Source organism: Microplitis mediator, chromosome 5 (assembly GCF_029852145.1).
Source record: "Microplitis mediator isolate UGA2020A chromosome 5, iyMicMedi2.1, whole genome shotgun sequence".
Lineage (NCBI taxonomy): Eukaryota > Metazoa > Arthropoda > Insecta > Hymenoptera > Braconidae > Microplitis > Microplitis mediator.
This window is the reverse complement of record NC_079973.1, coordinates 27296202-27309694: the sequence shown is the minus strand read 5'-3', so window position 1 is coordinate 27309694 and position 13493 is coordinate 27296202. Positions and strand designations below refer to the sequence as shown.

The window sequence follows — 13493 nt, the reverse complement described above, 5'->3', positions numbered from 1 at the left end:
CAACGTCATCTTCAGTATGCGCAAGATCACTCGAAAAAATCTAACAGAACGTCAACGATAAAGTTAATAGTGTTGATGTACTTATCGTTGGTTAAATTTATTAGAAATGGTTATTAATTATCCTTACATCATATTCAGTAGTTTTTAACCAACAGTAATCAGCATAATCAAATGGACACGAATATTTATTTGAAATTAAAGGTATTTGTTCAGTTTGTAGTTATTACTTTTCATATATTGCTTTGCTGTGGATAAGCAAATAGATTTTTACGTTGTACTATGGAGGTTATTGTCTGTTGCCCTAGATTTTTATCCGAGCATCCGAGCATTCTGTTCATCAATAAATTAATAACTTGTTTGTTGGCAGAAAAATAAAATAAATAATTATCATCTATTTTTAGTGGCAGTAGAAAAAAAAAAATTGTGGAAGCTGTAAAATTGTATAAAAGTTAAGGTTATTATTCGTTTGAAATTAAAATCATGGATCCAAGGGGCCCTCAAAGAGCGGGGGCCCCTATAAACCCAACGACAATTACATCAGCAATATCAGATGTTAATTCAGCTGTTGACAAGTCACTGCTGGATACTGTTGTTGATGACAATTGGCATGGAGTTGGTAATACAGCTAAAAATAATAACCGCCTGTTGTTCCTCACTGTAAGTCATTCAAATAAATAAAATATTTATTTATTAATTAATTAATAAATAATGTTTATTCTTAGGTTGAATATGTAGACGATCATCAGTCACGAGACTATTCAAAAGTATTTTCTCCGTACGAACAGGTGTCTTTTTATTCCCCGAGAGCTCCGTCACCTCTCTCGGACTTTGAGCACAGCAAAGTGAGCCCGCTGGACCCGAACATGAGTTCAACTGCAAGATATTCACCTACACCTGTACAACAGCTTCCATCTCTGGCATTTCCAAACTCCGTGGTAGTTCTTCCTGGTCCTCCTTCACCGCTTATTATTCCTAGTGACGGTCATGCTAGAGCCAATATTAATAATTATATTTCTAGTCACAATAATACTATTCAAAATGTAGCACAGTCGGGTGATAGTACAACAATTGATTTTGTCAATAATGAGGCTAATGGAGAAGCTCTAGTTACTAGTGTTAATGGAGAGTTAATTTTAATGCAAGGTACAAGTACTGAGTTGGAGTCAACCTCATCGTCTTCGTCCTCGGTGTCAGCTGACACTGCTGCTGCCGGACCGCTGATGCTGGCAGAAATTCCAGAGGCTGAGTTTGCATTGACGCGAGAATTTTTGGTGATGCAAGATGATGACCATTTGAATGTTGTTAATTCATTGCCCAATCAAAATTGTGAAATAAAACAAGAGCAGATTATGATCACTGGTGATAATAATATTATTGATAATCATCAAACGGAATTATTGAATTTAAATAATGGAGATGGAGTAATTTCTCAGGAACAAGTTTTAGGAAGAATATTAAAAAATAATATTGAATGTAAAAAATTGATAAAAAGTATTCCAGCTTCTGGTAAAGTAACATTGAGGAAAAATAAAAAACAAATTCGTAATAAAACGACTTTAGGTAAATTTTTTAATAAATTATTTATTTTCTTTAAATAAATTTTCATTTATATATGACTATTTCAGAATGCGAGGAGTGTATTTCAGCAGCTTGTTTGAAATCTGGTGAGTGTACTTGTCGAAATGTCCGCACAATTTCTGATCAACCAGTACCATCTCGAGCTGTTGCAACTTTACCAGGATCATATCTGGCGATAAATAAATTACCATCCGCTGTAGCTATTGGTGAACCAATAGGACAAAGTTATTATGGAGTATTTGCTAAACGTAATATTCGGCAACGCACTCAGTTTGGGCCTATCGAAGGTATACTGTGTCCTTACAACGGAGAGTTTCTTAAAAATAATGGGCTACCTTTGCTCTATGAAACAAATGACGGGCAGCTACTAAAAGTTGACGTGTCAGACGAAAATACTTCAAACTGGATGCGGTTTGTTCGACCAGCTTTGACTTTCGATGAACAGAACTTAGTTATTTGTCAGCAGAGTGATGGAATTTTTTTTCTTACCACCCGGAATATTCTATCTAAAGAGGAATTGAAAGCAGGTCCAAGTTCTCAGTATGCTCTACGTCGCAATTTGACTGTTCTTCAGCCAGATTCATTGTTGAAAGACAAAGAAATCCATCAGGATGACAGTAATATTAATGGATGGCCGTATTTGGAGTGCAGCGAGCCATTCAAATCATCTGAAAAGTTATCAGAACCTTTAGATGCTCATCAAGGTAAGAGTGAAGTAACTGAAAAATTTGACAGCGAACAAAATAATTCAAAATTGTCATCTGATGATAATAATAAGTCACTTAAAGTTGTTGATGGACAAACGGTCCTCTATTCCTGTTCTCAATGCCCAAAAGTATTTCCACGAAGTTATAGTTTGAAGCGTCATATGCACATGCATCTTGGCTCAAAAGCGCCTCAGAAGTATGAGTGTTCAACCTGCGGCGAGAGTTTTTTGCATCCTTACAACCGTAGCCGGCACATAAAAATATTTCACAGCGACGAAACACGAGAGAAAGAAAATGCTCGTGAAAATTCCAGTGATTATAAATGTAAATCTTGTAATTTGGCTTTTAAAAAATTGTCTTTGTTGAATATTCATAAATTGATACACGAGCAAGATGTAAATAAAGAACACGATGGTTCTTCAACATCGTCATTGTCATCAGCATGTCCACAGTGTGGAGTTGCATTTAATGCTTGGTACGATTTAATAAATCACGTATCATCAAAACATGGCCGGATTACATTGCCTAAAGTAACTAGTTCATCTAAAGCAAATAATAATAATAATAATCAAAATCAGAATCAGAATCAGGTTTCAACACCGCCAATGTATAAATGTACAAAGTGCTATAAACGTTTTGCGACAAAGGTACGGCTCCAGCAACATTTTCTAGTCCATGGCGCTGAAGATCAAAAGCCACTGCCGTGTAATGTCTGTTGTAAAAGATTTATGAATAATTCAGCACTCTCTTGTCACTTGAAAACTCACCGTCAGGATAAACAATTGTTTGAGTGTCCAATGTGCCGTAAATTGTTTAACCAAGTTCTCATGCTGAAAGAGCACATTGAAACACACAGAGGTGAGGATGGTATATTTAGTTGCCCTCACTGTCCGAGGACATTTACCAAGTACTCGGTTATAAGGAAACATATCAGAGCTCATCATTGTGAACGTAAACACAAATGTCAATTTTGTTCAAAACCATTCCCGACAATAGACAAATTACGTATGCATTTATTGCGTCACTCGGATCACAGGGAATTTCATTGTGCTAATTGTGGAAAGCAGTTTAAACGTAAAGATAAATTAAAAGAACACATGACGAGAATGCACAATGCACAGAAAATAAAACGGGATCAAATTATAACACAAAATAGTAATAATAATAATGATAATATTAATAATAATAATAATAATAATAATGATAATGATAATAATAGTCAGGGGAAAAAATTTGTACCAAAAGTTAATCCAACGGATTACAATCGTTTTATTTATAAGTGCCATCAATGCCTAGTGGGTTTTAAACGACGAGGAATGCTCGTAAATCATTTGGCTAAACGGCATCCCGACGTATCACCAGACTCTATTCCGGAGTTGAATTTACCCATTTTAAGACAAACCCGTGATTACTATTGTCAGTACTGTGATAAAGTTTACAAAAGTAGTAGTAAGAGAAAGGCGCACATTATGAAAAATCATCCTGGAGCAGCATTACCGCCTAGTAATCGTCATCAAAAGGAAACAGATTTAACGGATTCGGGTCTACATAATTCGACATTTAGTCAAACTGTTGGAAGTGTATCGACGATACCACAAAGCTGTCAGTGGTGTCATAAGCAGTACGCTAGTAAAGTTAGTATCCAAAAATTTTTATGTCTGATTTTCTAAATATTTTATTATATATAAATTTTTTTTATAGGCAAAATTATTGCAACATCAACGTAAAAAGCACGCGGCATTATTAAATCCAGCAGATAAAATTCCCCGTCCAAGAAATCGTTCTTCATCCCAACAAAATAATTCATCACTTAACGACAATAATTTTATCATGTCCGATTATATACAAGGATATGACGTCGATACTGACGTTGATTTTATAAAACCTAAAATACTTAAAATATCTGAAGACTCAAATTTTATTGATAACGATGATAACGATGATGATGATAATGATGATGATGATGATGATGGGGCTGGGGCTGAAGGTGATAATGACAATCTTGAGCTTGTTGAGCAACAATTTATTCGTATTTGCGATATACGTTGAAATAATAATAATATTCCTACGTGACAACGTAGAGGTTTAATTAAATTTTAATCGAGATATGAATCTCGTTATTTTAAATTTAGCGTCTTGTTGTTGCACGCTGTAACAATTGATAAGACTTTTTTCTGGCAGTGAGCGGCTGCGTCGTGTACCGTCATTGCCACTTGTTGTTCAGACGGTGTCGCGACAAAATTAAAACAAACAACGAAAAATGTTATTGAACTCGCCAGAGGTGAACGAAGCTGAAAAAACGCTGGACATAATTTGTTGTTGGCCCTGACGTGGAATGTCAGAGCTCACCCTAATAAGGGTGGTTGTCAATTAATTGTCACGTGCTCGGTAATTAAGTCATCCGTCAATTGTCTGAATACAATAAATCAAAAAATCAATTTTTCATAATTTAATAAAAAACACACGACATTTATTATTGATCTTAAATATTTTATAAATTATACGAGCAGACTAATTAATATTTGCGTAAAATTGAATTTTTACAGGTACCAAGTACCAGATTTGACATTGATACCAATTGATATATTATAAATAATTAGTATAATTAAAATAAATAAATAAAATAAACTGCGTGTATTACATTACACAGATTAAATAAATTAAAAATTTAAGTAATTTTATTAAATCATCTTGACATTAAATTAATGTTTAAATAAAATATTTTGAATTTAATCTAATAAACTTCCACTCATACGTTTGGTGATAATGATAATAAAATAAATGATAGCTGTAGGAATGACAAGACATTATCATTGATAACAATTAATAAATTAAAGTTGACATAAATAAACGCTGGTCAATAATCAAACTTTTATCAATAGCCAAGATTGTATTTATTAAAACATTAATATTGATCTATTAAATACTTATTTATAAATAAAACGGAAGAACAAGTAAAAACATAGGCAAGATTTTAAAAGACCAACAGATAATTAAAATAAAAATAAAGGGCTGTAGTTATATTGAGTAATATTTAAATTTAAAATAACGTATTGGCAAAATACTTGTTCAGCATATTACAATACTAGATAACATATAATTATTTTTTAATTTACTTAGCGATAATGCTTAAAAAATATTATTATTTTTATTTATTTGTACTATTAAAATCAACGAATGTAATGTGCACGCAGTAGCATCAGACAGTGGATAAGTCGGCTCGAATTTAATTTTAAATTTTAAATTTAAGATGATAAATATGTGATGTGATGACAATTTAAGCAAAATTATATATAATTATATTATGTAATTACAGTGTATTAGAAATGCACGTGGAAATAGAAAAATTACAATTATGTTAATAGATTTTTCATTATTTTTATCCTTGTCAAATTAATTAATAATAACTTTATTTAATATCATCATAAATATTACTAATAAGATCATTGTGGTTAATATTTTTGACACTAATTCTAAACTGTACTCTAGTAAGATACCTAATAATATTTCTCCATTACACTGTAAATTGAGCTATATACTTATAAATATTATAATATGTAATTATATAGTAACAAGTGCTAAGTGCAGAGATAATTTAACAACGCGTACAACAAACTAACGTCTCATGTGTGGACTTTCTTCAAGTTTCCGCCATACGACCTGTAATTTTTTATTTATTCATATAATTTTTATTAGTAATGCTGAGTATTTTTAAACCATGTCTTTTTTTAATAAATTCAATTAATTTCTGTGGTTAACTTGGATTAATTCCGACCGGAGCTTGTGGCGCCTCTTAAGAGCGCTCCGATTGGTTAATCGATATCGATTGACTTTCAATCGGGATCAATCGGTTTCTATCGGGATTTTCAATCAGAATTTTCATAATTTTATATTTTTTAATGTTACTTCAAATTAGCAATTAAATAAAATTTGGTAAATAAATTTTAACCTAAAGAAGAAATTTTGAGTAAAAAAATTGGCACGAATATTAAGGGCATTCTCAGAGAGTGCCCCCCACTTTTTAAAAATATGCAATGACTTTCAACTGTCATAACCGTATTAAAATTTTATTAATTAATTAAAAAAAAATGAAAACCTTAATTCAAAAAAGGACAACGTAGTCGTAATTTCGTTGAGATATAGAATTTGAAAAAAATTACTTACAATTGATATCAGTTGGGAGTTAAACGAAATTTGTTGAATAAATTTTAGCCAACAAAATTCAAAAATTCGAATTATAAAATTGACATGACGATTTTACTGAAATTTATTTAACGAATTTTGTTTAACTCCTAATTGATATCAAGTGTAAATAATGTTTTTTTTAAATCGATATATCGGCGAAATTACGACTACGTTGTCCTTTTTTCAATTAATGTTCTCATTTTTTTTTAATTAATTGATAAAAATTTGATACGCTTATGACAGTTGAAAATCATTGAAAATTTTTAAAAAGTGGGGGGCATTGTCTGAGAATGGCCTTAAAATTAAAATACGGTAATGACAGTTGAAGATGATTGAATTTTTTAAAAAATTGAGGGGGGGGGGAAGACAAGGTCTAAGAATGCCCTTAATTATAATTTAAGTATACTTACATTACACATCTCTCGTACGAGTGCTTTTTCAGTAGGATTATGGCCAGCGTCTCTTTCTAATTGCTCTCGTACTTCAAGAACTTGAAGCGCTTGCACAACAGCCTCGGGACGTCCACTTCCGCTATGTAAATTATGAGGATTGTCAGTGTCGGTATTTTGCTCCCAGCGAGGATCCCGATTCTCAGCCTCCCAAGTTTGGGCCCTCGCTTGCAACATACTCTTATCTTCCTCAAGTTGTTTTACCCGTTGCTCAAGACTCCGAACGTATTGCATAGTTTCATCTATTTAATTATTAATTATTTATTATAATAATTGATATAATTATTATAAAGCTGTCGTGTCTTGGCAAAAAAATGAATAAATAAATAATATGTTTACGGAAACACTGATATATTTAATAATATTTACCGTTAAAAAACGAAGTATGTCGAACTTGTCGTGGTGGAGCGGGAGGTGGCGGAGGGACCGCGGCCGTTTCTTCGGCATTTGTGCTCGAGCTGGAGCCATCGCCGTCGTCCCTTTGGGCGCCACCGCTACCTCTCTCTTCGTCCAGATACAAGCAAAGCTCTTTTAATTCAAGATTATCTTTTATCAACTCCTGCTGCTTATTATCCAGCTGTCTCAGTTTATTTTGATAAGCCGATACTTCTTGTCTCATTACACTAGCAGTGTATCTACCAAATCTCTGCCATTCGCGAGCGAGCTTCCGTCCCTTCTGACGATCATCGTCAAGAAAACAGCACAGGTCTCTCAGTTCTTGATTATCGTCACTCAATCGTTGGTTAGCTTCTTTCAATGACCGCAACTCACCGAGCTTAATAAAAATTTTAATTAATACAATTGATATTTAAAAAAAAAAAACATAAATAAATAAATTACCAAGTTTTGTATCTGCCGATTTTGCTCTGTAACTATTCTGGCAAGATCACTCTCTGTTTTTCTGACAAACTTTAGCATTTCCACAGGACTTAGTCGCATAAATTCTTCGTCGGTTATTCTCTGTTTGGTTGTATTCGGAATAATAATATTACCACCAGGATAACTACTGCTACTGCTGCTACTCGAGGGTAAAAATTGACCCGGAGATATTTTTGAGGGATAGTAAGAGTGGGAGGCGGGTTTATTTGAAGTTGATCCAATAACCATGGACTGGGTACCAAGACTATCTAATTTAGGAAGATACTTAGCTTGTGCATCTTTAATGTTGGTCACACGCTGGGATTGCTGTGACTGGGGGTAGCTGTTCAAAAGGGCATTTGGGTTGCCGCTGATACCTGTCGAATTCTTCAGAATACCAATAGTAGGCTGAGGGGGCGGCTGGTACTGAGGCGGAAGCTGCCCGGCTGATTGCTGCTGTTTCAAAAGATGATGCTGATGCTGATGCTGATGTTGTTGCAGCTGATGCTGCTGGACTTGGTGTTGTTGCTGCTGTTGTGTCTGCTGTTGCTGATGCTGCTGTGGTTGCTGTACTTGCTTCTCTTGATGCTGTGTCTGCTGGGATTTTGTTTTGTTTGACATGGTGGCCTCAAATCAGGTGTAAAGTATCACTCGTTCCATTTCTGTTAAAATTCATTTACTTTGCCCCGTATATTTTTTTCAATACCATATTCTAAGTCATTTATCATCTCAACCACTGTCATTACCAACTTGCAGTACTTTTACACACTCGTTAATATTTTAATCACCAAATAAAATAATTTAAATATTTATATACAATTTAAAAAACTGTCGTTGATAAATAATGATCTTCAATATGGCTAAGAGTTGTTAAATACCATGAATTGAAATAAAAAGCTAGGTATATTGCGTTCGATCTCGATCACTACACGTTTTAAAATCCACAGTATGAGTAGTAACAGACTAAGTAGAAGTAAGAGAGGAATTTCTACAGGTATACAGTACTCGGTAAAATGATCAAAATGATCTAGAACGCGCGGTACGGATGCTTTAACTTCCTCACCACATATTTAATTCATTAAATCGCGCCCGCGCGATAACACAAGTACCGAGTCAACTAGTTTAATAATTCAAACAAACTAATGACTAATCAAAATCGTATTTATAATTTATCAGCACATTTAAAAATGATGAATGCGAGAAATAAGTACAACGAAACAACATTACACCAGCGAGTATAACATATATATAGGTATATACTTGAGAGCAGCGAGGTACACGAGTAAGTAGGGGTACCCAAGGCGGGGGTCTCGTGTACCTGTATACTCTTATACCTCTACCTCTGCCTCTATATACTTGTTCTTCTTCTACCTCTACCTCTCTAGTATACTTTTTTTAGTCCACACAGCATGCTGACGCTGACAGAAACGCTTGCCATGCATTTTACAGTAGATTTTCATCTCATCCGGCTTACATTTGCTGCCACTACGGTACAAGATGTGAGTATGCAGTGAGAGGAAGAGAGAAAAATAAATAAAGGTAAAGACCAGAGTAGGTAAAAAATAAATAACAAGAGAAAGCAAAGGTAAGCAAAGGTAAAATTACTTGCCGCGGATAGTAAAGAGGAGGAGGTGAGTTGAGTTGAGTTGAGGTGAGTGCTCGGATAAAGGGTGACATTAAAGAGGGACTTGGGGAATACGATATGCATAATACATCATACTGGTTACTTGTCATTGCCACTAAATTAATTAAACCCTTAATACTCTCTAAGTCCAATTGATTTTATACATTATTAAATTATTATTTAAAATAATTTTTAGAAAAAATTTTAAAAAGCTTGTAAAATATTTATAAACAATTAAGTTATATTATACAGTAAAATAATAATAAATCAATGGATATAAAATATATGAATAATTTCAATAGACATATTGTTTTGCCAGCGCTCGGAAAAATCTTGCTTTGCGGATATTCGCCGCTTCTCTCTGAATCTCGTCATTGTTATTTGAATTTAATTCCAACAGACCAATAACTTTTATGGCTAATTGTTTTCTGTGGTGTTCACCACGTTTTGAGTGCAAGTGAATCAGAAACTCCAAAATAGTTGTGTCCCAAATGCAATGGTAGTAAGCGTCCATAGCATCCGTGGATGCGCAAGTCTTTGGATCGCTAGATGCCATTTTAAATGCTAGTGTGTAATTTATTTCTTCTAAAAATTGACACAGTACTGTCGCTTGGGTGTAGCACTGAAGATGAGCGCAGCATTTAATCATTCGGTAGATTGGCTGGAGGTGTCCTGGAACTCGCTGGCTGAATAAACTGCTTTCTACCATTATTGCTTCAAGGTAGTACTTCATTGCGCTCTCATGGTATCCCAATACTGGAATAATAAAATAATAAATTAATTTTTTTATTTAAAATAAAAATAAAATAATATTTATAATTAACTTACTGAAATTAAGATCTCCCATAACTCGTAAAAAGTGAACATTTGTTGGGTAACATTTTAATGCCTGAGTCAGCAAATGGAGCAGGAATTCGCTGATTGTTCTTATGTTGTAAGAATTAGCGCTGTAATTTAAATAAATAATTTTAGTATTTAATTAACAATAAATAAATTTTAAAAATAAATTACTTTGATATACTGGCTGGCCAAAGTGTGAGATACTGAGTGTACAACTCAAGACTAGATTCATCCCGTAAAACATTGTGTATTCTTGCTAGCAATGAAATGGCAACCGCAAGTGCTGTAGGCTCTCGAAGTCTAAGAAGAGTTCCAGTAATAATATTATTCATGACATCTTTGGTACCTCCACTGCTACTGCCAGAGATTGTTGTCGTAGTGGATGACCCGGTGATATTTCCGCTGTTATTACTTCTTTTTTGAGGCAGATCTCTGGTTGGTCCGAAGGTAACGAGCAGCATATCCCAGGCTTCTCTAGGAAACTTTCGTGTTCCTTTTAATTTAACAACTTCCTGACAAACGCTACTTATCGCCGCTGCAAATTCACAATGACTCCAACGTTTTTCCAATCCGCACAAGTAATCCCATTCCGCCATATTTAATAAAAATACTACGCAGTACTCAATTATTTCTTGTCGCGGAATGGCTTGATCTGTTGCCTGTAAATTTGCTAAACACTGTTTACATTTATCAACTAATTCTGAAAGATTGCAGTCATCCACAGTCGAGTTTATTGTCAAATTAGCATTCCATAAATTGTAATACTGCAAAATTTCAACTAAAATCAATTCCCAGCTAATCATTTTAGACAATTTGAATGAAGTATTTATCAGACTTGGATTTTGCGTGGCAACGTGTACTTGAATCTCGTCCTCAATGGCATTCAATAGAGCTTTTGCGTCTTTTAAATTTTTAGCGCTCGTCAATTCACGACTCTTGGCAAGCAATATGAATGCATAGTCCTGATACAAACCACGTGGAAGAGCGCTGACAACACTTTGCAATGGAATCGGTATTTCCCATCGACTTTTAGCCCGGCTCGGTGGGTTCATCGGATTCTGTCTGTCCAACATTATCAACAATTCTCGTATTTCAACTGGATCATACGAGTGAATCAACCGTCTCTCCAATTCAAATATATGAAACTTTTTACTTTCTAAAATATAAATTATTTATAGTTACTGATTTAAAATATATAAATAAATAAATAAAAGTAGTACAATAGTACATACGATTGTAAGTTGTAAGAGAAACCCCCCAGTCGTTGTTTAACAACAATGGAGGTAACTCAGTAACCTCAGGCGTCGCCTGGGTTTTTATTTCTTCAAGTTGTTCGTCGTCAAATAATGACTTGTAAGAATCATTAGCTAAAATACGCTGAGATAATTCAATACTATCCGTCATTGTTATTAAATATAAAAGATAACGAGCTATTCGTTGTTTGTCAGTAGCGGATGCACTTTCCAGAACGCTGTCGATGGCCTGAAAAATATAAATATATATTTGATCAAACCAATTTAAATGTTAATAATTATTATTATTATTATAAATCTCACCGGAAAGAGTATGTCCAAGCTGACAGATTTATAGCGTTTTATTTCAGTGACGTAGTTGCCTTGTACAACATTATTGTCTAAAATTTTTCTCACCAAATTTAAACATTGAATATTTAGCAGCAAATCTTTGGGAACGTTAATTTTATTATTCGCTACGCCTGCTTCTATATCTAATTCTAAATTGTCTCGGTAGATCATTGGTATTTCCCGCGCTATATTATCAGCTTTCAGTATGTCAAGTATATCCTGCAATAAAAATATATTGGTATCAACAAATTATTTAAAAGTTGTGATAATGAATACGTACAGTATATTTATTTTTAATGGAATTGTGTAACTGTTGAGTCAAAGAAAGTCCTACACCAACAACAGCAACGTTTGTCGCAAGACAGTATCCGTCCAAACCGTCTTTCTGCACTCGGCAGTAAGACATTTCAGTGTTTAGTTGAGCTAATGTAGTAAATAAATCTCTTGCTTGAGTGATATGATACTTGGCAATATCATATTCTTCTCTTAGTAAATAAATAGTTGCCAAGTCATAGTGAATTTGGCACTTGAATTCTTCGACAGTTATTTCCTGCATATTTTCCCAGTTTTGTTTTATCTCCGAACTGTCTTCAGTTAAAATTTGAAATGTGTCAAATGTCAACAATTTTGGTTTTATCTCTTTCAGCTGAATAACTTGATTCAATACTTGTACGCTGTGTTGTACGTTAGCTTCTATTTTTCTCATGATGTCATCAACCAGAGCCGGTGCTACGTACGTCGGTTCTTGGATACCGGGTCTAAAAATAACGACAATATTTAGTTTCATTTAATTATGATTATAATTATAAATAGAAAAAATATATATTACATGTGGATAAATTGTGGCTTTGACTGCTTGTTGTTCAAAGCTTTGTTGACAATGGCTCTGATATGCCATCGGTGATACAAAACGAGTGTAAATAAAAATTGATCGCTGACAGTAGTGATATCAAACTCTGGGCGACCTGGTAGTTCAATATTAAAATCTCCCGTAACGTAAAAAAGATCTTGCAGAAACGTCAGTTGCATTGGAAGCGGTAATTTTATTTCCAAAATATCAAGGTCCCATTTAAAATACGCTCCTATTTTTAAAGACAAAATTTTCAAAGCCACACACTTGAATGGATATTGTTTAATGTTACTTGATTCGCCTGATTCCAAATCAATCGTTCTAACTTCCGTTTCCCGGGAATCAGCATTCATTGACATGAATTTAATCATCAAGTCTGTTGGAGATGGATCTAAAAATACGATAAATATTTTTTTATTATTTTTTATCAACAAAATTATTAATTTTTTGACTTTACCTGGTAAATTTTTCGAAATATGATTTTTTAACAGAGACGGATTTAACAGAAATTCAAACCAGAGAACAGTATCCGGTGAAATCGGTACTGTTCCCGGTCTCAATAGATCGACATCCATCATCGCTTGTAAATTAATTACCAGAGATAATTATACTAAATTAATTATTAAATTTTATAATTAATTAATTAATTATATTTTTATTTAAACATAAATACAACAAATTGTGACTTGGAGCAGGTTAAAGTTGTTCTCTCGCTCGCAGACAGTTGACGACTGACACGACATTGGTCCCCTGGAGTACTCAGACCTCGGACAGATGGCAGTAAATTGAAATACTGTTGGCAGAGTTCGCTACCAGGAA

At 33.9% G+C, this 13493-nt stretch overlaps 3 protein-coding genes across 3 annotated transcripts; 1 reads left to right on the top strand and 2 right to left on the bottom strand.

Annotated features, from left to right (window-relative positions):
- LOC130668706 (PR domain zinc finger protein 10-like) lies at nucleotides 1–5006 on the top strand (the record flags this gene model as incomplete). Its single annotated transcript, XM_057471109.1, is given in 5 exon segments — nucleotides 1–201; nucleotides 402–657; nucleotides 723–1560; nucleotides 1626–3919; nucleotides 3987–5006. Coding segments are annotated over 4 exon segments (3657 nt in total). The 3' UTR covers nucleotides 4335–5006.
- A 629-nt stretch (nucleotides 5007–5635) lies between these two features.
- LOC130668709 (coiled-coil domain-containing protein 85C) lies at nucleotides 5636–9465 on the bottom strand. Its single transcript, XM_057471114.1, has 4 exons — nucleotides 7760–9465; nucleotides 7289–7694; nucleotides 6881–7161; nucleotides 5636–5945 (listed from the first exon to the last, which is right to left on the bottom strand). Exons 1-4 carry the CDS (start codon nucleotides 8396–8398, stop codon nucleotides 5901–5903), a joined length of 1371 nt encoding a protein of 456 aa, XP_057327097.1. The 5' UTR covers nucleotides 8399–9465; the 3' UTR covers nucleotides 5636–5900.
- Nucleotides 9466–9603: 138 nt separating this feature from the next.
- LOC130668707 (integrator complex subunit 8) lies at nucleotides 9604–13430 on the bottom strand. The gene is made up of 8 exons (XM_057471110.1): nucleotides 13132–13430; nucleotides 12654–13065; nucleotides 12105–12582; nucleotides 11798–12043; nucleotides 11474–11723; nucleotides 10413–11397; nucleotides 10230–10348; nucleotides 9604–10157 (listed from the first exon to the last, which is right to left on the bottom strand). Exons 1-8 carry the CDS (start codon nucleotides 13250–13252, stop codon nucleotides 9697–9699), a joined length of 3072 nt encoding a protein of 1023 aa, XP_057327093.1. The 5' UTR covers nucleotides 13253–13430; the 3' UTR covers nucleotides 9604–9696.
- Nucleotides 13431–13493: the final 63 nt, after the last annotated feature.